This window comes from Staurois parvus, unplaced genomic scaffold, assembly GCF_062004578.1.
Source record: "Staurois parvus isolate SC_StPar_1 unplaced genomic scaffold, SC_StPar_1.0 ptg000101l, whole genome shotgun sequence".
Lineage (NCBI taxonomy): Eukaryota > Metazoa > Chordata > Amphibia > Anura > Ranidae > Staurois > Staurois parvus.
In genome coordinates this window covers 2273610-2300213 of record NW_028317897.1, presented here as the reverse complement: position 1 = coordinate 2300213, position 26604 = coordinate 2273610, and the positions used below count along the sequence as shown (strand labels likewise).

The following is a 26604-nucleotide window of genomic DNA, read 5'->3' as shown; positions in this document are numbered from 1 at the left end:
CAGATATTTAAACACCTTCCTGCTACAGAAAACCCCCAAGTTGTGGCTAGAGTTAGGCTTTAAATCAGATCAATGTGTTGTAATTTTATCTCATATGGAAGATCTCTGACTTGGTACGTTAGTGTAGAGAGCAGTGACACGCTGCAGTAACCTAAGCAACCAGATTTTCTTTCATTAATCTGACTTGCTTGTGGATTTTGAGCACTTCACTTTGACACTTGAAGCCCTGCCCAAAGTGGTAGTATATTCATTGTTGTGTTTTTTTTTTTTTTTGTTTTTTTTAAGTCGTTACTTGCCGATTTTGAAAGGATTCCCTCCAAAGTATATCTACGACCCCTGGAATGCTCCTGAGGCAGTGCAAAAAGTCGCAAAATGTATAATTGGGGTAAATTATCCCAAACCAATGGTAAACCATGCTGAGGCCAGTCGTCTGAATATTGAACGGATGAAACAGATCTACCAGCAACTCTCCCGATACAGAGGACTTGGTGAGTCACATTCAACCGCATTGATACTTTTTGCTTGTATTCATTTGTGACCCTTCTCTCAACATATTGGTTCAATAGACTTTCTAGAATAGAATGGTGTTACATCAAGACTCTTGACAGTCTTTGTTTGTTTTTGTTTTTTTATGTTTTTCTTTTTTTTTCTAGGACTTCTTGCATCAGTGCCTTCAAATCCAAACGGAAATGGGAATGGTGGACTTATGAGTTACTCTCCAGGCGAAAGTATGCCAGGATGCAGCAACAACGGAGGTAATCTACCACCCACCAGGTTGAAAGAATTATTTACATCTCCGCTGATAACACAACGTCAGTGCAATTTTAGGAAACTCACAGCCCTTCTGTCACAATATAGTCATTAGCAAGACACGAAGGCCCCATTCACACGACCAATTACTTCCTACCCAAGGTGAATTTGGGAGACATACACCTGCTTGGATGTCACATTGGGACACGGCGGCTTTGTCTGTGCAGTTATATGTCCAAATAGACATCTGTGAGTCTGCCAATATGGGAATGTACACAACACCTGTGCATCCCTGTCCTATATATGTAGAACATGGCCCTGCATGGCATATGGCAGTACTCGGTCATGTAAATGGGGCCTGAAGCAATTTGCACTTTTACTTGTATATGATTTCAACTATTTGCAGACGTGGTTAAAAATCATGCAAAACAAAGTTTGTATTCTGTTTACATTTTATTGCTCCAGGTTAATAATTGTCTATGCATTTTCAACTAAACACCAATGCATTTTCAAATCTGATGGCGCGAACAGACACTTAAAGCATGACGGTACATGCTTCAGTCACCCTTGCATGACCAGGATTCATTAAAGCCTAGATAGCCCGGCAAAATTTAACAGGATCAGTATATGTTGGTTAACTTGAGTATAGAGTTTTGACTAATTTGCTTGATTAATTACTTTTTTAAAATACACATTAGACTTTTATTTTGTTACACTACTTAAAGGATAAGTTAACCTTCTGGAAAATGTTACATGTTCCACCTATATTTAGGGTGGCACGTATAACCTGTTCGAGCCCCAGCAGCCAGTTCCCCCAATCGTACCTCCATTGTGACAGCAGCCCGGGAATATCTTCCTCGCACCCTCTGTCACAATTTAAAAGTCGTGCGACCTTGCGGGGCTCCACCCACACGGCTGCGTCATTCATTCAGTTTCCTGTGAATGCGTGAACTACAACTACAGTCAGCCATTGCAGCTGCCGGCTTGTAGTTTTGAATGAACTGCGAGGTTGCTGAAGAGAAGCCTCATAGTTCATTCAGAAGCCCTGCAGCTTGCTAACTGTCAGCCTGTAAAGGTACAGGCTGAAAACCTCGGGGCTTGTCTGTAGGAGTCTGAAATTCACAGATCATGGGTGCAATGCTCTCCAGGCTCCTTAGGGAAAAAATAATAAATGCACATTATTTTTTTCCTGCAAAAATATGTGCATCTACTTTTTCCCAAAAGGTGAATGTATCCTTAAATAAAAACCACACACTGTTTTTAATTGTAGGCTTAACATTGGTCCAAATAAGTTTTTTTGGGGGGTTTTTGTTTTTTCGTTTTTGGCAATTACAGTATTAAACAGAGGCACAGTGTTGTCTTCGCACTGTAGGCTGAAGGCTTATTTTACGATTGAAAGTCTGCATGTGACCATGATGTCTTAGATAACCTAGTAATCTTATGATTGAGAAGCATACTGATTGGTAATCAGAAAATGGAGCTGCTAGGGACAACCATGTCTGTTGGCTAGCATGTGTGCACAGTGTTGGCTGACTTTAAAAAAAAAAAAAGTATGGGTTTAGGGAAAAAAAAAAAACACATACTCACCTCCCTGCTGCAGCATCAGAACCCCTGTTGGCTCTAAGTGATCGCATGACCATGGATCATTCAGTTCTTGGTCAGCTCTAAACAGACCGCAGTGATTGCCAGTCACTGCTCTCTGCTGTGCCCATGCAGCTCTCGCTGGAGTACTGAGGCTGAGAAGAGGGGAGCTGGAGCGGCTGTCTTGGGCTCTCAGCGGCGTGCTGAGAGGCTGAGCCAGCTGCTGGTTAGGCATCTGGGTGGATCTCGACATTGAATCAGAGGATTCTGTGTCACAGGACTGCACAAGTAATTGAGCTCCTGTGACCCACAGACGTATGATTAACCCCTTGACACCGGCACCTCCCGACCCTTTAAAAGGGTTTTTGATGCCGGGGGAGGATTGGGTGTCACGGTGGTCATATGATCAGAGAGCTCCTGACCACAAGTAGCGATCGGGACCTTTCAAGCGAGATGCCAATAAATAACCCTGGAGCTTGAAGATGCACACTCTCAGCACGTTTTATTTACATTGTGTACTCAAATATGTGGCCTCTTGGCTCTAAGGCCCAGCCACCAAGAGGCCGCGTATTTGTGTACACTCGGCACCAAGGATTTAAAAAAGCTCTCTTCTCTTTTAATCTCCAAATAGTGAATAGGAATTGGTTATGGAGTGCAGGTAGAGGTTTGATTAACTCTCCAATGTCACCACATTATTACAATAGAAAGGAATACATTGTGATTTTGTGAAGGTTTTCCTTCCTTAAATGACCAGAATTTTTTTTTTTTTTAAATCCTGACCATTATAAATGGCTTTTCATGTTGCAGTCAAGAGCTTACAACATCTTCTATGCGCTAGTACTGTTAGATGGAATAGCAAAAGTAATTGCATGAGTTATTTTAAGGGCACTGGAAGTGATTTAGGCTGGAGAACCATTGAGAGGAACATATTATTAAATATTACCTCTTAATTTTTATTGCCCACTCTATTTGTCATTGATGCAGCCATTTTCTGTTGCAGCATATAATCTGGTGCTTCTCTCCATAGGGTCTCAGATGGGAGCCAGTGATGGAGCGTCCACCAGCAATCCTAATAACAGCAGCCAGGGAGAGTCTCATACTGGGATCGGGGGAATTCAAGGTACTAACCTCAGCTCTCTCCATATTTTTCTGCTAGTAGTGAGAACATTGAAAGAGAAGTACAGGCTTTTTTTTAATTTGTTTTTTATTTCTCCAGTTATACTTACAGCCGACAGGGGATCCACCTAGGTAAGTGTGAGAACTCGGCGATCACATGACTGCTGAGTTCTCACAGCCACTCTGAGCAGAGAGCAGGACTGTCAGTCACCGCTCTCTGCTCTGCACCCGCTTTAGCTGTACCTCTCCTTTATGTCAATTATTTGGATCTAGTGGTAAAAAAAGTTACTAACCTGCTTTTATAATAGCACAGTATAAAAAATGATGCTTTTATACATAGCAGCTAATCAGAAATCACCATCTAGACCAGGGTTTCTCAACCAGGGTTCCATGGATCCCTAAGGTTCCCCCAGAGGTTGCTAGGGGTTCCATGAGCAATTTCTGCTTCTCAGATAAGTTCCCACTGACTCCATTGATCTTTTTAGCAATTTTTAAGGGCGTAATTCTTCCCAATGACCACAAATGTAAGGATCATTCTTCCCACTGACCATCACACTAATGTATCATGAGTTGTGGATATAGTCATTTTTAGCAGGGGTTCCCTGAGACCAGAAAGTTATTTCAAGTGTTCCTCTGTGTTGAAAAGGTTGAGAGAGGCTGATCTAGACAATCCTATACCCCTATCTCAGCAGCTGTGTGAATCTGGTACAATTCCTCACAGGAAAATCTTGTGACTGTCTAATTCATAAATAATCCACCTGTGTATGTGAAGAGAAATATAACAAAATGCCCTTTTTCATACATTACAGGACAAATTCTTCTGGAATCTATGGGTTATATGCCTAACTTCAGGAAAATTGTACACTGGTGATCAGAGCTGTAATAACAGCCCAGTATAACTTCAACTCCCAGCATGCCTTGGTTTAGTAGCAATTGATAGGGGTAGATCCTAAGAACAGAGGGGAGGGCCTGGGACCTGTAATGTACTCCCAAGAAAAGGATTTTACAGGCAATACAAAAATCCTATTTTCTTAATCATACATTACAGAACACAGTGAAGTATTCATCCAATGGGATGTCCAAAAGCAGTCAAACTGAGCAATGAACAATAGCAAATGAAAGGCTAACTTGTCCACAAGGAACAAACCAACAGTTTAACAAGGACTGCTCAAGGGAACGGACAGTGTTGCCTGAAGAACCTTAGGACTGAAGCCAGCATAAGCTGAGGCCTGAACAGAGGACCGGGTGAGAGTCTTACAAATCTGAGCAACAGATACCTGATGCTGAAAAGCTCACAAAGCACTTGCTAATCTAGTAGAGTGTGCTTTGACTGTAAAAGTGCACACCTTGCCACTGAGGTGATGAGCCTGAATGATGAGCTGATAAATCCACCTGATGATAGTGGAATGAGAAGTATGCTGCACCTATGAGGACCTTCAGGTACGGCAGAGTTGAAGTAAGGAGGCCCTGTGGCTAAAACTAACCTCGTCCCCATGTGACACAAAAAAGGATTCCTTACAGATTAAGGACGACCAACTCAGAAACTCACTTTACAGAAGTGATGAAAATGAGAGAGGCAACCACAACAGCTGATATAAAAAGTATGAGATCCCATGGAGTCAATCGAGAGAAACCGTATGAGCCACAGCCTTCACAAGGGATTTCTGAAAGAGAATCATTAGGGAGATTTTACCCTTGACTTTACGAAAGGCTAGATGTTGATCAAGACCAGACTGGAGAAAAGACAGGAATTGTACCAAGTATTTCCTTGTTTGCACTGCAAAAAATACTCTTTCCAGTTTCAGTGGTTGTCTTTGTGAGAATCAAACAGGCCATTAGCCAACTCATTCAAGATAATGAGCAGGAAGCAGGGTGGTCCTTGGAGCAAAAGATCTCAGAACGTTCATGGAGAGTCTGCCAGGAACGAGATGAGGTACCTCAGCCATGTGGGCCAGTTCACTGCAGAAAGAATCACCTGAATTCCTTATATCTCAGTCCTGCATCCCTCCAAAACGCCAAAGAATCCCTGGACCTGGTGGAGCCAAACCTGTCTACTTTGTTGAAACTGGAAGCCACGGTGGACAGGGCTGAAACATGTCTCTGCACAAGCGATTATCAATTCTGCTTTTATTTGACCTACAAAACTTCTGGTCCCACCCTAGATGGTTGATATAAGCCACTGCTGTGACATTTTCAGGTTTAAGTCTTGGTTGTATGACCCCAGAGATGAGGTCCAAAGTTGAAGGGACAACTGAATTGCCCTGATCTGCAGAATGTTGTTCAGGAGAGGAGCTTGCTCTGGTGACCAAGTCTTTTGCAGTAAGAAGGTGTCTGACTCTTTCCCAGCCCAACAAGCTGGCGTCCATTGAGCAGAAGCACCAAACTTTTTATCTGGCAAACCTGGTTTTGGGAATCGGGCAAATGCAGCAGCACAGGTCATATAGGACTGCCTATAAGGAGGCCACCATCAGGGGCAAAAAAGCGGAGGGTTAGTTGGCTTGTAGAGACTGGTGTTTTTCCTGTGGAAGGAAGACCTTGAACAGATCTGGACCCAGGGCCATGCCCAGATATGCCAAGAGATTAAATGGTTCCATAACTGACTTCTAGAGATTTAAGATCCACCTGAACCTCTGTTGGGTCTGGACAAATTGAAAGACATTGACTGATAGAGCCTGCATCGATTGTTCTTGGAGAAGAAGGTTGTCTGGATATCCAACAATAACAGGGGCTAGCATCTTCATGGAGACCTGAGATGCAGTGGACAGGCCAAAGGGAAAGGCCACAAAATGGTAATGTCATATGCCCACAGCAAAGAACAGGTGATGTTGATGTACCAGAAAGATGGGATGTGAAGTCCATAAAGGCCTTTCAGCCATCTGACGCTGTCATTTTTATTCTTTTTTTTTTTGTTGTGGTGGGGGACAGCCTGGTTCACATTCTATTATCACGAAGTGTATTCGGCAGCTCATCATTCTGAATTATTGCCTCAAGTGCAAGGTTTCCACTTTTCTGGTCAAAGCACACTATGCTGAATTTGTTAGTGCTTCATGGGCTTTTCAGCAATGGGCATCTGTTGCTTAGATTTGTGAAGCTGCCACCTGGTCTTCACATTTTTGATGTTCTACCAGGTGGATGTTCCTTTATAGGCTTAAAATTACAAATCGTGCAGTGCTCAAAAACAATGCTGACTCAAATAATACAATAAATGTGCTCACAATAGTGTCACAAAATTATTCAAAAACAAATCATTAAGTGAGATATCTTCATTATAAAGTGCCACTCAGTATTATTCTCTATCACATTAGTGCCCACATATTCAAAAAAAAAACTACCCTTTGAAAAAAACTATTTTCACAGTGCTCCAAGTGTAATAACGTGACCACACTTTATATACTACTCAAAGTCCAAAAAATTGTAGAAATGTCCATAAAGAACTGATAATAATAAATTCATGCAATGTGCAAACAAAAGTGGGCCCACCTTTTGCTTGCTTGAACTTTGACAAAGTGGAGTTATAAACTGAAGCTGAAACAGGAGATTATAACAAGAGTCTTCTACCTGTTGGTGAGCAATTGTTCTCCAGAGGCTTCCGACTGGGGGTAATGGATGTCCCCTAAAGTGATCCACAACGTCAGGAGAAGTGCTTGTCGCCAGGGGATAAGGATCCAGAGTGATCCTGAAAGCTGTTTGGTCCTTAGGGGTCGTTTTAAGGAGGTGAGGAGGCAATCTAGCCTTAGGAGGTGAAGAGTGGCACGGTTGTGGAATATGAACACATTTTTTTTGCACTTTTGTTTGCACATTGCATGAATTTATTATCAGTTCTTTATGGACATTTCTACAATTTTTTGGACTTTTTTGAGTAGTATATAAAGTGTGGTCACGTAATTACACTTGGAGCACTGTGAAAATAGTTTTTTTCAAGGGGTAGTTATTTTTTGAATATGTGGGTACTAATGTGATAGAGAATAATACTGAGTGGCACTTTATAATGAAGATATCTCACTTAATGATTTGTTTTTGAATAATTTTGTGACACTATTGCATGTGAGCACATTTATTGTATTTTTTGAGTCCGTATTGTTTTTGAGCGCTGCACTATTTGTAATTTTAATTATTATATACACTGTTTGGGTAGCAGGTTAAGTGCTGGCAGCTTTCAGTAGGTGAACTTCCCTTTTAGCGCAGGAGGATTTCTTTTTGTCCTTTATAGGCTTGTTAGCTCCTGGTTTGCTAGTAAACTCAGGCATGCTGTGAACAGCTGGGGTTATTATTGGCAGTCCTTGGAGCTTTGCTTGACAGTGTCCAATTCTCCTCCTGAAGGTTGCACTATAATCCATTGGTTCTGGAAACCTTTATCCTGTGGCCTGTAACATACTTTTAAGGTAAGGATTTTACAGGTAAATGAGAAATCCTAATTTTGGTGTACATTCTCTATTCTGACAGTAAGGTCCATACCTTGGCTGCGTTGTTTAAGGAACTTCATTAATCTGCAGTGCCATAAATGACGGGGCAATACAAACATGTAAATTAACAGAGTACTACTTTTAGTGTTCGCGTTGAAAGTTAACTGTAGCATGTTTGTGGTTGCATTCCACTTGCATTTAGGATTAGTTTAATACACTTCTGAGGTCATTTCCATTTGGCCTGCAGTTGACAACCTCTAAGCTGCATTATGGACTTTTTGGACAATATTTTGGACTTTTTGCTATAAAAAATGTCCAGTTAAAAAATGTAAAAGTCAAATTTCGTCATACATTTCAACCAAAATGTATTCTGCGACATGTCTTTGCTAAAAAAAAATCCCAATACCTGTAAATAAATTGGTTTACGGAAAAGTTATAGCGTTTACAAATGGCGGTATAGATGCTGGATTTTTTTTTCTATACTGATAGTGGCAATCAGCGACTTATAGGTGTGATCAGCGACTTGTGGCGGGACTGCGGTGGACATTCTGACACTGGGGGGAACTGACTTGGGGTCACTGACATCCCCAGTGACACCAACACAGTGATCAGTGCGCAAAAAAAAAAAAACCCCACTGACACTGTACTAATGGCACTGGGGAGGAAGGGGTTAACATTGGGAGGCACTGAAAGGGTTAACTGTGAGGGGAGTGTTTCACTAGGAGGCGCGGGGGTGTGTACCTCTCTGTTACACACTGTCCCAGAAGGCTGTGATCCGCAATCCCGGAACAGTGTGCTGAAGCTGACAGGGAGGAAGAGCTCCATTGAAAACAATGCAGCCTTCCTCCCCGTCTGTGTTTGCCGGCAATCGCCGGGCTCCGGCGGGTAATCACCGTCCAGGACCCGGTGATTGACACCCGCGGCCACGAACGGGGCCATGGTTACAGCGGTCACGTGCCCCCTACCCCGGAATGCAGGATCACGTTTATATACGTGATCCTGCGCACAGGGGCCGCCTTATAGCAGTATATGTACTGCGGGCAGTCACCTAGTGGTTAAGAACAGTCTTTAACTAAACATTTGAAGACTGCCTAACATACATGTACGTTTGCAGTTTCCAGTGGTATATCCCTGGATGATGTCTGCAACTACAGGCATCACCCCAGTATTGTGTTTTTTTTTTTTTGTGGGCGATTCTGTGTTTTTGTAAAAGCAATCTTAGCAGCTAATTAGGCGCTGGATTGCTTTTATAGGCAGCAGAGGGGGATCATTCCCAACCTCACCACATCGCCCTCTAGTCCCTCTCCAGTCTCTCCCATCCCGAAGCTGGTAGTTCCCTTGCTTTACCATAGGGGTGACCATGAACTAGAATGTCCCCTATCATCTCTGGTATAGGAAACCAGAAGCAATGAGTATTTTGTCACTTCAGGTTTTGTAGTATGTAAACAGGTATTTTTAAATTGGGAAAGCATCTGATCGCACAGATATTGGTGTGATCAGATGCTTTTAAGGGCAGTGGAGACATCTGTCTAAGGTCTAATAGACTATGTGCAAGCTATGAGGATCACGTGTCCAGGTAATGGGCCAATCAGAGCTGCCTTTTACTATGTGATCAGCTGTGTCCAGTCACGCTGATCAGTATAAAGGGGGGCATCTACACTGATCATCAGTGCAGCTCCATCAGTGCCCATCATTGCTTTGTATCAGTGCAGCCTCATCAGTGCCCATCAAGGAGAAAAATCACTAATTTACAAAACTTTATAACTTTTTTTTTCAAAAATGTTGGGATTTTTTTCCTTTTTGTTTAGCAAAAAATTAATAAAAAACCCAGTGGTGATTAAGTACCACCAAATTAAATCTATATTTTGTCTAAAAATAAATACATTTTGATTTGTGTACAGTGTTGCATGACAGCGCAATTGTCATTCAAAGTGCAACAGTGCTGAAAGCTGAAAATTTGCTTGGGCAGAATGGGATAAAAGTGCACAGTAGGCAAGCGGTAATGCAGTTATTTACAAAAGTTTGAATGAAACTGTCTGTACCTTATTTAGTGCTTATATCAACCTGCAATGCCCCATGTCAGGAAGCAGAAAGAGAGGGAGGTCCAACTCTAGCTGCCAGTCAGGCTATGCAGCGGTGCACATGTGTAGAATAGGAAGATGCTGATGGAGAGAGCAGAGGAAGTACAGGATACTTCTCAATTATCCAGTAAGGAGGCTGAAGCTGGACTCTGCCTCTGCAGTAACTCGTGGATGTGCTGTTGAAAACCTGAATCACAAAACTGGCTGCTCAGAATTAAAAAAGCCTTAAACATATGAAACCGTTACCATATGCTGTATGTGGTTCAACTGTAGATTGTTTGCTAGTTGTGTTTTTGAATTCAAAAAAAGCTAAATACAAATTAATTTACTAATGTTACCAACAGCATCTTGGTGTTTAGCACTTCGGCCTTGCAGCACTGCAGCCCTTGGTTCAAATACTGGCCAGGACACTATCTGCATGGAGTTTGCATGTTCTCCCTATGCTTGTGTGGGTATCCTGCCAAACACCAAGGAAATGCTGGTAGATTCATTGGTTCCTATTAATTCAGTGTTCTGTAATTGAATGAACTAAAAGTCCCGAGTGCCATGGTAGTTCATTGAATCTTCTGATAGTGTATCTGCTTACCCATACATCCCATACGGACATGCAGATATACAGTTGTGTCCAAAATTATTCAACCCCCACTGAAATTGAGTGTTTTGGCCAGTTTGACATTGCTTTTGATCATTCAGTCATCTTGCTTACATTTACATTAAAGAGGCACTTGTAGGTCAGACAAATATAACATAACAGTTATAATGAAATAACCACAAATGTCTTTTCTGTGCTCACAGCATTATCAGTTTTATTCAACCCCCAAGTGACATTCAATCTTAGTACTTAGTACAGCATCCTTTTACAGTTATAACAGCTTTTAAACGTGAAGCATAGCTTGACACAAGTGTCTTGCAGCGATCTACGGGTATCTTCGCCCATTCTTCATGGGCAAAGGCCTCCAGTTCAGTCACATTCTTAGGCTTGCGCACTGCAACTGCTTTCTTTAAGTCCCACCAGAGGTTCTCAATCGGATTTAAGTCTGGTGACTGCGATGGCCACTCCAAAATGTTCCAGCCTTTCCTCTGCAACCATGCTCTAGTGGACTTGGAGGTATGCTTGGGATCATTGTCCTGTTGAAAGGTCCAACGTCTCCCAAGCCTCAGGTGTGTGAGGGACTGCATCACGTTTCCATCCAATATCTCCTGGTACTGAAGAGAATTCATGGTACCTTGCACACGCTGAAGCTTCCCTGTACCTGCAGAAGCAAAACAGCCCCAAAGCATGATTGACCCTCCACCATGCTTCACAGTAGGCAAAGTGTTCTTTTCATCATAGGCCTTGTTCTTCCTCCTCCAAACATAGCGTTGATCCATGGGCCCAAACAGTTCTAATTTTGTTTCATCAGTCCACAGAACACTATCCCACAACTTTTGTGGTTTGTCCACATGGCTTTTGGCATACTGCAGCCGACTCTTCTTATTCTTTGGAGACAGCAAGGGGGTACGCCTGGGAGTTCTGGCACGGAGGCCTTCATTACGCAGTGTGCGTCTTATTGTCTGGGCTGAAACTTCTGTACCCACATCTGACAAATCTTTTCTCAGTTCCTCAGCAGTCACACGGGGACTTCTCTCCACTCTACGCTTCAGGTAGCGCACAGCAGTCGAAGTCAGCATCTTCTTTCTGCCACGACCAGGTAGCGTTTCAACAGTGCCCTTTGCCTTGAATTTGCGAATGATGCTTCCTAAGGTGTCTCTTGGTATGTTTAACATCTTTGCAATCTTCTTATAGCCATTGCCCTTCCTGTGAAGAGAAATCACCTCTTCTCTTGTCTTCCTGGACCATTCTCTTGCCTTCACCATGTTTGTAACCACACCAGTAAATGTCTAGAAGGAGCTGAGTATCACAGTCATTTTAAAGCTGCCTAATTGGTGCTTATTATGCTTGATTGCTGCTCGGTGACATCCACAGGTGTTTTCAATACCTGATGGAAAGCACCTGTATGAACCTCTGTTCTTCAGAGTGGTAGTCTTTAAGGGGTTGAATAATTGTGGCAATGAAGAAACCACATAAGAACCATTTACTACTGTATTACATAAACAATTGATGTCATTTTAGTTGCATTTGGGTAGTTACAACGTCCTTGTAGGATTTGATTCTGAATACAATTCCAAATGTACACTATAGTCCCTAAACCCCTTTACAGCATTGGGGGTTGAATAATTTTGGACACAACTGTACTGACAGGTCTGCAGGAGATGGGACAAGGGAGATCTTCAGAGATGGGGCAAGGAATCGTTCATTTGGTTTGGTCATACTAACATCATTAAAATGAATCTGATGCCCAGAGTTATTTATTTATTACAGTCACTACCAATTAAATTGCCTCAGGGCTTCTTAAAGGACCTACGCGCAAGGTTTTTGAAGTTTTATATGGGTGGGTAAATGAGCCAGGCTTACGGAGATCTATTTTAACTCTCCCTAAGACAAAATGAGGTATGTTTCCCAGATTCTTTGAAATAATGAGACAGGTACATTTGGGAAGAATATTAGACTGGTGCTCTAAATGGTGGAAAAAAAAGACTTGAAAGTCAAATTTAAAGACGGTTAGAACAGTATTTAAAAACACAAATTTTTGGCCCACATTGCTAGTGCAGTGCTTTACAGGTTCCTGCAACCAAAAATAATAAATCTTTTTCTTTTTTACCTGCAAAAAAGTGTGCATTTTTTTTTTTATTTTTGGTCAAAAGGTGAACTTATTATTTATGCAAGGACTGATGCGAATGCATAGTATGTAAAGGGCGACATAAATTGATGCTAAATAATTACCTGTGGTTATATCAATTAGTAATTATTACTAAATGCTGGAAGTAGTAATTATATTTGCTGTATAAATTCTTAAATGAAAGTGAACTTTTATCCCAGTTTACTGTATTTTTCGCTCCATAAGACGCACCTGACCATAAGACGCGCCTAGGTTTTAGAGGAGAAAAACAAGAAAAAAATTATTCTGAACCAATGGACTGCAGACATAGTACAGGAGATGACCAGAGACTATGGACAGTACAGGGCATGACCAGACACTGCGGACCTTTAGGGAGGGAGGGGGAGCGGGTACCTGAATTTGGCAGGTACCAGCTCCCACTTCCGCGGAGTTCTCCTTCCTATACTGTGGGCACCCGACTTTGACAGCCGAGTGCCCACTGCGCATGCGAGAGAAGCGCTGTGCTTTGTGAATGGCCCGGCGTGTTTTGGGACCTGTCGTGTCCCAGAAGACATCGGACCATTCACAAAGCGCAGCGCTTCTCGTGCATGCGAAGCGGGTACCCGGCTGTCACAGATGCCGGGCGGGGAGAAGCTGGCGCGGGAAGACTACAGCTGCTGGACCGAGGAACAGGCGAGTTCCTGCCGCAGAGAACAGCTGAACGGCCGGCCCGGTATTCTGACATGGTGGTGGCGGAAATACCAGACCGGCCATTTTATATTCGTTCCATAAGACGCACTGACATTTTCCCCACTTTTTTGGGGGGAAAAAGTGCGTCTTATGGAGCGAAAAATACGGTAATTTCCTCCGATCCCAGAAATCCACCTGTGTATTGGCCTTCTTACAAATAGCCATGCTTTACTAATCCTCATTTCAGTCTAAAAGGCTCCATTCCTGGATGTGTTCAAAAATGCACTAAAGGTGCAGTCAATTTAAGTCTATGGTATTCTTCAGACATTACTTTTTTACTCTGACTCTACATTTTATGTAATGCATGTCCTTGTACAGAGATATCCGTACTGAGGGAGCAAAGCACAATATAAATAATGTTAATAAGCTCTGCTTCATGATAAAAACAGTGAGTATTTAATTGGGATCTAATTGAATGTCATTTTTCCAAGGTTACTGGCAGGGGAGCAGTATCCTGCATTACAGCCATGGAGACAGCCAGCAGTCTTACTTAACACAAGGTATTTTATGCTTAAAAGTACATTGCATTTACATGGCGTAGCATCAGCCCTCACATTCCTTCTGTACTGAAATGTATTGTAATTGTACTGTCTCCCTTATATTGTAAAGCGCTGCGCAAACTGTTGGCGCTATATAAATCCTGTATTCTAATAATAAATCATAATCGTCTGATACAACATGAAATTCCAGTGGGGATGCCCTTGATAGATTGTACCCTGTATCAAAGAAAAAAAAATTCACCCTTATCTGCTTAAAGCAGTACAACTTTTTAATATGCGGTAAACCAGGAGAGCTTTTAATGCACTATGGACCTCTTTTGGGAAATGATTGTATGCAACATGTAGTATTGGTGTAAAGGTGCCAGTTCCTTCTGCAGTCCAGTAGAGGCCTTTTTGTTAAAGCGAAAAAACTGATCACCTGCCCAGGTCTATAACTGGCTTTTTAAACAGTGAACATGGGGGGCTGTCACTACGTGAGAAAATTTCCAAAAAAGTAGAACTATCCAGTTCAACTTGCCAGCCTACCCCAATCTAATAGCGGCTATTATTGGCAAGGAACAAGGATATGTACATCTTATCAACAAAGGGGGATAAGTAAAGCCAGTTCAAACTGTCAGCCAGTTAGCCAACTATCAAAAACCAAAATAACCTGTCTAGAAACATGCGTTTAAAAACGGGTTTAGTTAGCACACATTTGCAAATACATACGTAAGCCACAGAGCCGCGTCACGGCACCCTGATATTCTGTGGTCCTAACTCTACAAGTCTAAAGAGTCCTCACAGTGGAGGCACATGCATTTAAATGGATAGAAACAAGGGCAGATAAACATGAGGGGAGCCCCACCCTTCATTAAAAAGGTTATGGGAGCGCACCTGACACCCAGCATATTGCACAACGGCAGCTAGGGAGTCCAGTGCACCCACTGAACCTACAAAGTATACAAAGAAAAAACTGATCACCTGCCCAGGTCTGTAACTGGCTTTTTTAAACAGTGAACATGGGGGGCTGTTTTTGTTAAAGCGGTCTATTAGACATCCCTGGTTTTTCAGAATTAGGCAAGTAAAGGCTCTGGTTGTAGACCTTGTTCTGTGTGGTTTGTAGTTTAGAAAGCTGTTCAAGAGATAGTATTTGTAATATGTATACATTGTGGCAGAGTTGGGCTCCATATTTTTGTCAGTGAACACATGCAAATTCCTATGTGGCATAACTGGTACACATGACTCTTGTCTACCTTCTGCTCAGGGAGGAATGCTATGAACACTGTGGTGTCTTCTGGCAAACGTCCCAGCCCTGAAGAGGAGACTCAAAGTGTTGGACCGAAGGTGCAGAGACAAAGCAGCCATTAACCTGGTGAGTGTCTATCCTTCGTTTACTGTTCACAAAGAATGTCCTACATGTTTTTCTTGGGTAACATTGCAGCAGTATCAACTATTGCGCCACTACTTTAAAACTAAAAAGGTAATAGAGCTGACCCAAAACCATTATAGTTTTCCCTTAACCACTTCCACTCTGGAGCATTTGTGGCTAAAAGAATTACTTAAAACCCTCAAAAGAATGTATATTTTCGGAATGCATAAGGCCGGTTGAGTAAAAAGATGGCAGTTGTTTGTACTGTTTGACACATTTGCGCAACTGTTTATTAATTCTTTTTTTAGTACGCTAAAATGTATTTTAGTGTACACAAACAATATAATTCCCATTTTTTTGCACAAAATAAGACGAGGTTCCTCATTCCACATAAATGAGGAAGATAGTATTATTGCTGTCACTCTGGCGTGTGTGGTCTACCATCTGCTTCAGTGGATCAAGCATCAATCTGTGGTTGATTCACTGTTTACTGGGCTTTTCAGCTGCGTTTTGTACAGCTCTGAACCATAAAATGCTCACAGCTGAGCAGTCCTGTGTTCACACTCAGCAGAAGAGATCAGGGAACAGCTATTCCCTGATGTCCTCCCACTCACCATCCTCTCACCCTACAGCTGCCCACATCACTTTTGCAGATAAGTGCTGAACCTACTAATAAAAGAAGAACATTTTAACCTCCAAGTTCTGAATGTACTAGATGTGTCCAAAGAGCTGAAGAGCTTCCAAAAGGGGAAGTTCTGCTTTAAAGAATGATCCCCCACTCCCCATTAAGGATTGGCACCTTTGGGGAGCGGGAGGGGGGGGGGGAGCAGGTATCTGAAATTGACAGGTACCCACTTCCACTGCGATCGCCAAGGCGATTGGAAGTGGAAGTTGTCCACCTATCCTCCCTCCCTGTAGTCTTCTGGGACACGTGACAGGTCCCAGAAGACGAAGGGGCCATTCAGCAAGCACAGCGTTTCTCACACATGCACAGTGGGTACCCAGCTGTGAAAGCCCCAAGCTGTCACAGCCAGGTGTCCACACCGAAGATGCCAGTGCCTGGAACACCAGACGGCTGGTGAAACTGGCTGCTGGTAGGACATCGAGGGACAGGTGAATGGCTGGCTGTTTCTTAAAAGTCAGCAGCTACAGTTTTTGTAGCTGCTGACTTTTATTTTTTCACAGTGAGACTGGAACTGCATTTTAATTATGAAAGAATATCCCTTGCAAGTACAGATTTTTGTGCAATGTATTCCCCGTTACTAATACACTCTCCAGTATTTGCATTTGGCCACATTGGTGACTTGGTGTTAAAGCATAACATTGACATGACATTTAGTGGACCACCATTGTAGAGGTCAGTAATGACAGCCTACATGTGAATCTGACAAGGTTAATTTTAAAGGGGGAAATTATATTTTGCTCCTGGTCATCTTTCATCCTTGGAGATTATAAATGGTAATAATGCTATGGAGCTGGTATATGAAAAGTGAAGAAAATGTGGAGCTGTTGACAATTTCACTGTTAATTCTCTATGGGAAACAATTTCATAGATTAGGTATGAGATGCATCTTCCTTCCTACAGCCATTAATGCATACACTTTCCATCACTACCTTGGCGATACTGCACTATTAGCTATTCTAATGACTGTAGCTGACTGCAGATTAATTCTAAGTTTTCTACAGAAAGCTCTCAGATTCCAGCTGCAGTAGTAGTGCAGATAATGCTGGATACAGGTTGCAATGAGAAACACCTGTGTTTTTATTTCATTTTTTAAAGGGATAAGTTCATCTTTTGACAAAAAATAATAAATGCATATTTTTTTGCAGGTAAAAAAAATTGCTTTATAGGCTCCCAAAACAAAAAATAAATGCATTGCACCAGCAATCAACAGATCGCTGGTGCCCTGCAGGACTCCTGCAGACCTGTCAGTATTTCAACTTGCCCATGCGGGATTTACAGGCTAGCAGATAAGCTGACTGGAAGAATTAATCAACTACCACAGCACTCACAGTGACGTGGTAGTTCATTGAGAACTACAAACCAACAGTTGCAAAAGCTGTCGGGACATGTAGTTTTCTCATTCACAGAAGACTGTGAATGAGTGACGCGGCTGGGCGGTGGAGCCCTGCATGGCCACATTTTTTTAAATTTTGATAGCGGGGAGAGAAGATCCCTTGCTTGCTGTCAAAGTGGGGGAGTGGGGGCCAGTCCATTCACAACATGTTACACCCTGAATATGGGTGTAACATGTTATAATAGGTGAATCTATCCTCTAAGTGTATGTACAGGACAGGTTACAAACCTCTTATCTGGTTTCTGCTGCTATGGTTCCTTTTAGGGCTTGTTTACACCTGCTTTGCTCTCTGAAGAGTTATACAAACGCAAATCGCTCTTCAGAGAGGATGAGAGAGTTGTATCGCCTCCTCGCTGCCTGCTCTAATCCCCTAAATACCAGACAACTGCGCCAGTTCTATGCAGTTGCAACAAGGAGATTAATTTCTGCAGTGGCCGTGAATAAAGCATCACGGTCACAACGTGTACACTGCTGCCTCTGCAGCAAAAGAGGGGGGTAATTGAGGGGTGGTAAAAAAAAATAAAAAGCGTCTCAGCCATGGGATTTTACACCTCCACAATCCAAAGTGTAAACGGTCCCTTAGAGCTTACCGTCATATCCTATCCTGCAGACAGAAAGTCAAAGGAGGTCTCCAACAGCGACGCAGAGAAAAAAACCTGCTTTTCTTTAGTAGAATAATGGGAGGCTTGTTTAACTTAGCAAAGGATTTCTGCTGCTTCTCATCCAGTCCTGAGAAGCCGCATATGGAGGAGCTTATATGTCATCATCCTTTCTGCATGTTCCTGCATTGCAATTGATTGACCAGTCTAAGACTCCCAGCCTAAGTTGTACTGTGAAAGGACTACAAGAGGCTGGTTCTTTAGGAGATTTAGATCTGTAAGTACCTGAATTTGACGTGGTATCAGAAGCTTGGAAAATTGGCAGCTGCAGCCATTTTAAGTGTTTGAAAGTATTTTTTCTGTTTTTTTTCCTGTTAATGCCATTTATTAACAATCTTTTCCTTTTTATTTTTTTTCCTTATGCAGATTATGGAATTCACCTACCTGCAAATGATAACTTTCTCAGTATTGGAGTTTACTGTGTAAATACTAAAAAAAGAAGAAAAGCAAAAATAAATGTGAGAGCAGCATTTTCCTCAGAGCGGTTGTGGACTGTTGTAAGCTTATCAGTTTGTGAAAGCTTAATTTATCGCTGCATTTCTATTTTTACTTTTTTAAATATTTCAGTAAGCCGTTTTATTCCCTATTATTTTGTACATATTTCTGTAAGTATTTGTTGACGCTTTACCAATGTGTAAATATGAATATCTGAACTAGATATAGACTGCTCAATATATTTTTGATAAATTCTGTATGGCAAGAAAGTCTGATTTTGGAGTCACTGTAATTCCTTTTCCCTGTTTATTTGCAATCATTTTCTGGTTTGGAGGCCTTCTGGTTATAGTCCAGTTATTTTAAACATCTCCTCTTTTGATCACAGCTAAAGCAGCCATTTTGCTCATGGATCCAGTAGCAGGAGGTGGAAGCAGGACCAATCCCACAGCAAGAGCAGCTTGCTGTTGCAGTGGTCATTCACGGGAAAGGTAGGAGGATGTGAGAGTGGCCATTCACAGGAAAGGCAGGGGGATGTGGGAGTGGCCATTCACAGGAAAGGCAGGGGGATGTGGGAATGGCCATTCTCGGGAAAGGCAGGGGGGATGTGGGAATGGCCATTCTCGGGAAAGGCAGCGGGGATGTGGAATGGCCATTCACGGGAAAGGCGGGGGGGGGGATGTGGGAATGGCCATTCACGGTAAAGGCGGGGGTGGATGTGGGAATGGCCATTCACGGGAAAGGCGGGGGGGATGTGGGAATGGCCATTCACGGGAAAGGCGGGGGGGATGTGGGAATGGCCATTCACGGGAAAGGCGGGGGGATGTGGGAGTGGCCATTCACGGGAAAGGCGGGGGGATGTGGGAGTGGCCATTCACGGGAAAGGCGGGGGGGATGTGGGAGTGGCCATTCACGGGAAAGGCAGGGGGGGTGTGGGAGTGGCCATTCACGGGAAAGGCAGGGGGGGTGGGAGTGGTCAGCATAGTCATACATGGCAAAGAGAGGTGGATGTTGGAGTAGTCACTAATAGCAAATGTCTGACTTATCTATAGGAGCACCCATGTGGAGACTTGTATGGTGATGAGCAGGCTGATAACAAGCTTATCTGCAGCTTTTTCATTCCTCTATGAAGGAGCGGCAACCTGAACCATCAGCCTTTCAAAAACTAGAGGTGGTGGTTTTGTATCTGGTAGTTGCAACAGTGAATGGTGGGCTTCACTCTCTAGCTATATTGTTTGGCAGCAGTATGAGAATCACAAAAGTCGCTGAACAGAATTACATTGCTTGGGCAAGTACAATACTTCTATTTGTATTTATATGTGAATGGCGTTTTTCAGCACGTACCCCACTTCAGTGCATTTTTCTGATTTATAACACCAAAAATTGGGGAAGTGTATTTCACTACATAACTCAGATCTGTGCAATGTTTCCCAATTTTATATATGTTAGTCTCTTTGTATAACAAATATACCCTGAACTGTTCCTGGGGAATAAATTACCACATTGTCCTTAAGAGAAACGTGCTTTAACAGTTATCCATTCAGTTCAATTGAACACCATTTTTGTCTTATAACAAATAGCAAAGATTGTGTGATCTTTTATTTTGAATCTACTTGCTTTCTGGCACCATTCCTGTAATAGACTAAATTTATAATTGAAAGTGAACCTGTCAGAAACCTGACTCATTCACACTGAGCAGGAGTTTACCTTTAGTGAAAACAGTATATCACAAGGATCAGCAGATCCAGTTTTTAGGCAGCTAAAGTTCTATGCAAATTTTGACATTTTTTATTTTTTTTTGTGTAAAAGTTAAGGTTTTCTGCACACATTCCTTTTGGTCTATTAAGCCACCATCACATTAAACAACTTGCATGAAGAAGGCAGGACACGTCTACTTTCCTTGCAAAAGTTTAAAGATTTGCACAGAACTTCAGCTGCATACATCTTAGCGTCTAATCAGTTCTCACATGCTGCTTTCACTGAAATTCACTTCTGCATAGGCATTTTGCAGCTTAGTTTGAATAACACTGGCATGTGATATAAACCCTACTTATTTTGCCTATTTCCACATGTCTTGCGTCATTCCTTTGACAAAAGCTGTTTAACTTGATCCTATCAACACAAGGTCATTTTTAACTTCAACACCTTGTAAATGATAGAGTACTATAGTTACCTATAGCACCAGTGTGCAGCAAGTGTAGTTTTTCTGCACACCCGGAAGTCTGGAATACCAGCTGCAGCTGTTTGAGGAGCAAAGCAGCGGCATTTCAACAGGCTGACTAGAAGGCAACTATAGCGCCTTTATCATTTACAGGGGGTTTTGGAGAAAAAGTGGCAGCGTTCTTGGAAGAAATGGTTAATAGTATACCATTCTCATGTTTAATTTTTGTACATTTTAAATAAGGAATAAAATACCTTTTTATTTTGTTTTTATTATGTTAATATATGATACATTTTTACTGTGGTTTACCAGAATTTGTATTTCCATCATTTATGATGAGTTTTATTGATCATTTATGATTGGTTAGGACACCTTAGCCCCCATGTGAAAGTCTAATGTATGTATTATGGCTGATTATGTATTTTTTGCTCAAAATGGGGATATTTATGAAAGCCAATGTGTTTTGTGAAGTAACCCTCAGCGTTTCGGAAAGGGAACTGCTATTTATATTAAACGCGAGATTCTGGATGCTGTGCTGTATACAAACTCTTTCCTGACACCAGAATGACAATACTTGGCTGTTTTCACAACTCGACGTTACTGAAGAGGCCATGTTTTGGTTTATTTACTGTGTTTTGTAGTTCTGTTCCCTTTCTGTCCCAGAAGTTAGTCTAATTTAGAGAAAAGCAACTGGATATTTTCCCACAGGCATTAAAGAACTTTGCAAAGCACTTTTAGGCATCTAAAATATTTATTTATTACAGGTACTTGTATAGCACCGTCAATTTTACGCATCACTTTACATATATATTGTACATTCACATCAGTCCCTGCCCTCGTAGCTTACAATCTAAGGTCCCTAACTTACATTCATACACTAGGGCAAATTTATACAGATGCCAATTAACCTACCAGCATGTCTTTGGAGTGTGGGAGGAAACTGGAGTACCTAGAGGATACCCACATAGTCACAGGGAGAATATGCAAACTAAAGTAGGTAGTGGTGGGGCTGGGACTTGAACCGACAACCCTTGTGCTGCCAGGTGAAATTGCTAACCACTTAGCAACTCTGGATCACCTTAGTTAAACAAAAAACTCTGCTGGGCATTTTATATTAGGCGGTGTTATTATGGCAATTGACTTGAAATCATATGGCAGACTCAGCCTTTTTAGGTCCATGTCACACTAGCAATCCCTATATTTATGTGATCAAGCACACTACATATACAGCATTTGACCAAAATATTATTGAGAGCAAAGGTGAAATGTTTGGTATTGCTGTCAAGTGTGTAGTCTGAACAGCAGATTATCACCAGCATATCAAATGTGTGAGTTGTCGAAAATGTTTTATTTGCCACCAAAAAACAGTGAAGTTCCAGGGCTGCTGTGACCTTTTTCTCAGGCAGAATTCACGCCTTAGACAACATTCACAAAGGTGACTAGCACTGGTGCGAATGACAGCTGCAGGAATCTGCTTCATCCAACTGTGAGTTGTGGCAGCCAAGCACTGTATACTTCAATGACAGGTCAGCGGTGGCCACAGGTCAGCTATCTGTGATTGTCCACTCAGCCACCGATTACCTGTAGTTATCACTGCTGGGTGCACTTTGTGCATCCAACAGTGTTCATCATAGGTAAACGCTGGCTGTGTGGACAGCTGCAGCCACCGCCAACCTGTCATTGAAGTGTACAGGGTTTGGTGGCTGCAGCTAGCATCTCACAGATGGCTGAAACAGCCACAAGAATCATCAATTTCCAGCTGCTGTCATTCTATCCTGTGCTAGTCACCTGTGTGAATATAAATTTTGGTGTGTTGGTCATAATCTGCTCTTTGGTGAATTGTCTGCAGCAACAGAACCACTAGTGCAAAGACCTGATTGCAAATGAATTCCCAGAATATTTTGGCGCAGAAAATGCTACTTTGTTAAAGAGAACCTGTCCCTTTTTATATTAATAATGATACAATAATAAAGTGAGTGCATTTGTTAACCCTTAAGCCATTTCTGCCTGCCTGTTTATATAAAGACTTTAATGTTCATTTAAAGAGTTAAGCCCCCACTAACAGCATTACTAGGCCCTGCCTGAACTGTTATTTCCAGGAAAGTAGAAAGGAAAACATTTTAACTGGTTGTGTTTTTAGAAAAAAAAAAAATCTCAAGTGCTTAGCTTCAAAGCAAATGGGGTGTATTTTTTTTTTTTTTGTGTGTATAGCCTCTTAAAAGTGCACAGCAAAATGCTGGAAAATATCCTTTGTAGTTTCTAGCTGTGGTGAAGTGACATCTCCCGGAATACACTGCTCTGCAGTACAATTGTTGGAAGGCATGTGACTGCACAGCAGTTTTAAGAAACAGAGGTTGCACAAATGGGTTTTGTGTTCCTTGGCCAGAGTGGCCTGAATCACATAGTAGCGTGCTTCTCACCATTCTGGCTCATTTCATCCCATGTCCAGTTTTTTTTTTTTTCTTCTGGTCAGATCCACCGCTGTGTATATTGCATGCATGCCAATTCCTTAATTGCTGTACTACTGTCAGGTTCCTGTTTTGTCCTTTTACTTTGTTACACCCAATGCCTTTTTGATTTTTCAAGTAATAAAAAAACAAACCCTTCTAATAAAAATTTGATTCACAAAGCTTGTGTGCTGTGTTTTTTTTACTTCCACTGTTGAAATTGGCAGGTTTGGTTAAAGTGGTAGTAAATGTGGAGCAATAACAAAAAAAGAAAAAAAAAACACTTTCACTGCAAGGTAAAGGCTTGAAAGACTTTAAAGTGCAACTAAACCCAGGACCCTGCATTCACTATATCTGGTCTCCCACAGTACACACAACATGGAAATGCAAATATTTTAGTAAATATAAACTGCTAAATACCTTTTCTCTTCAGCAGTTAGAGCAGTCTTGTGACTTCAGCAGAGCACTGTTTAAAGCTTCTAGGAGGATGCAAAAACCCTGACCCTCTGTCTGGATAGTGCTGGTTGGCCCTGTGCTGATCACATGCACTTTCCCAAGAAAAAAAAACCAAAAACCTCTAACAATACACACTAAACTGATCATGTGCATGTGGCTACTGGTTCAGCCTGTCTTATATGGTGGACATTTGAACAAGAGGAGGGACAGAGAAGACCGATCAAACAGCCTTTTTACATAATGCAAAGGATTAACCCCTTAGGTTCCACAGTGAGTATAACAAGCATGTTTTACTGCATATACAGACTGATTTTACTGTTGTTGGTTTAGTAACACTGTAAAGGCATCCTGAAAGACTTGCCTTCAAACAAAGTTCTTCAGTGACATGCTGTCATCACTGCAGAGGCTTCCATATTTGCCAGGTTGTCTTTCCAGTTTTGCGGATGCTTGAATGGCTGAGCCGCGGTGACATCATGATAGGAAATCAGTTTTGGGTGGGCGGGCCCATTAAAAAAAGCCTCCACATGTATCTATGATCATTATAATTAACATTTTTGTAGCTATCCTGTGTATTTTTTTTTTAAAAAAAAGGTAAAGTCCACTAATTGTCATATTAAACTTCATGAGCGTCTTGCTAAGATTAGGAAAAGTGCACATTATATGAGCTATTATTGTTAGTGGAGTAGTTAATGGCCTGTTATGTGTAATTGGTTTTCAGCTTTGCTCTGTTATCCCACAACAATCTAAAGTGCCTTGTAGGAGGCATTGCAAAACTTTGTTACATAATTTACTAGTACCCAGTTCTACATTATGCTTCTGTTATATAAAAACACTTAATGGTGTATGCTTTGCTTAATCTCAACTAAAGAAAAGAGTTCAAGATTTACTGGCTAACACTCACTTATAAATGTGTTTTTTTTTTTTCTTTCTTTCATATAATTGTTTATTCACACATGACATTACAGTATATACATGTGGCTGGGATAACACTGTTCACAACATGTAAGTGCCCCCATCAATTTCAAAATTACCTTATTTTTTTCTTAAAATGGCACATTGTCTCAGTTTAAACATTTGTTATGTTTTTCTATTGTGAATAAAATATTGGATTATGAGATTTGCAAATCATTGCATTTTTGTTTTTATTTAGATTTTAAACTGTCTCAACATTTTGGATTTGGCGTTTGTATATTTATACGTTTTTGTGTTTTCAGTCCTGGCTCACACCTGTGTGACTTTGAAGTCGCACTACGTCAGCGTGACATCAAAGCTGACTATCAGTGCGATTTGCTGACATCTGTGACTTCATTTCAGAGATGTCAAAGCAAGTTGCACAGAATTAGTGCAGGAACCTTTTTCAAAGATGCTGCAACGTGAATCACAGTGATTTGAAGCGTTCCATTGCTGCAAATGGGGTGCAACTTGTTATGCCTTTGTGAACCAGGCCTGAGCGATCGTTCTCTTGGCTGATAAAAATAAGATAGGATGCCAACTTTTGCTGATAGGCACAGAGGCCAGGGCAGTGAAGTAAAGGACGTTTGGCTTCTTTCCAGATATTCAAATAAAACCTAGTGTGCAACAGGCCAAAGACTCGAGACCAAAAGTATGTAATACATCCCCATGAATACCACAACCCTGAAAGCAGCGGTCACTGGAACTAGGATTACCCTGGGCAATTCAGGCTGGGACCCAATACCACTGCAGGAGTACTTTTATATGCCGCTTTCAAGGTAGCAGTTTTAAACAAACATTTTTCTACAGTGGACCAGGCGTGTATACGTGTGGCTGTGGGGCAGGGAATGCCCCATCACCAGATGATTGACCTGTACAGGTGACAGCTCATGGTGGGCTCGCATGCAGGGGTTCAGATAATGCAGAAAATGCCCCATCACCAGATGATTGACCTGTACAGGTGACAGCTCATGGTGGGCTCACACAGGTTCAGATAATGCAGCGAATGCCCCATCACCAGATGATTGACCTGTACAGGTGACAGCTCATGGTGGGCTCGCATGCATGGGTTCAGATAATGCAGAGAATGCCCCATCACCAGATGATTGACCTGTACAGGTGACAGCTCATGGTGGGCTCGCGTGCATGGGCTCAGATAATGCAGAGAATGCCGCATCACCAGATGATTGACCTGTACAGGTAACAGCTCATGGTGGGCTCGCACGGGTTCAGATAATGCCCCATCACCAGATGAGTGACCTGTACAGGTGGCAACTCATGGTGGGCTCGCATGCATGGGTTCATATAATGCAGAGAATGCCCCATCACCAGATGATTGACCTGTACAGGTGACAGCTCATGGGGGGCTCGCATGCATGGGTTCAGATAATGCAGAGAATGCCCCATGCACCAGATGATTGACCTGTACAGGTGACAGTTCACTGGTGGGCTCGCACACCCGTGTTCAGATTCTCATTCAAACATGCCTAAGATCATCACTGGTGTTGAGGAACTCAAGAGGCCTGCACAGAGTCTTGACTTCCATCCTACAGAACACACGTGGGATGAATTCAAATGCCAGTCTTGAGTCAGGTCTTCTCGTCCATCATCAGTACCTGACCCCACAAATGCATCTGCCATGAATGACCACAGATACACTTCAAAGTCTTGTGGAAAAACTCTCCAGAAGGATGAAGGCTTTTTATAGCAGCAGGGGGCTGTTCATACCTATGGCTTTGGAATGGGATATTCAACAAGATTATATAGGTGTGACAGTCAGGCGTCCACAAACGTTTAACCAGATAGAAAACTGGACGATGTCATTCCAACATGGAGGTCTCACCCTTCCTATGTTATTCATAAGCTGGCCATACACTGCTGAATGTTGGAGAAATGATGGCAGGCACAGCTGTAATCACGCAGTGTAAAGACCCGCTGACACTGCTCCATCTGACAGAAATCACTTGTTCAAGTCACATTTGGTAAAGAAGCATATTACACAATTGTTGACCAAAGAGCAATTGCATCCAATCAGATGCAGTCACTATGCAAGTGTTCTGACAGCCAGTAAAGCCAGCTGTACTCCTCACAGGCAGTAACCCCCCTCCCTATGTGGCAGCCAGAATGATCCTCCTTACACTACACTGAGCAGCTGAGGGGGATCTGGCTGTGGACTGGAGCTCCACCTCCAA

General features: G+C 42.1%; 1 protein-coding gene across 1 annotated transcript in view; it reads left to right on the top strand.

The window, feature by feature from the left end:
- CRY1 (cryptochrome circadian regulator 1) overlaps positions 1 to 18673 on the top strand; it is an 82509-nt gene extending 63836 nt beyond the window's left edge. Inside the window, exons 9-14 of the mRNA XM_089671209.1 lie at positions 286 to 488; positions 654 to 755; positions 3359 to 3451; positions 13812 to 13880; positions 15124 to 15231; positions 18332 to 18673. Coding sequence (XP_089527335.1) covers positions 286 to 488; positions 654 to 755; positions 3359 to 3451; positions 13812 to 13880; positions 15124 to 15227 — 571 coding nt within the window. The 3' untranslated portion in view covers positions 15228 to 15231; positions 18332 to 18673. The remainder of the gene's footprint in view (positions 1 to 285; positions 489 to 653; positions 756 to 3358; positions 3452 to 13811; positions 13881 to 15123; positions 15232 to 18331) is intronic.
- The last annotated feature ends 7931 nt before the right edge of the window (positions 18674 to 26604 follow it).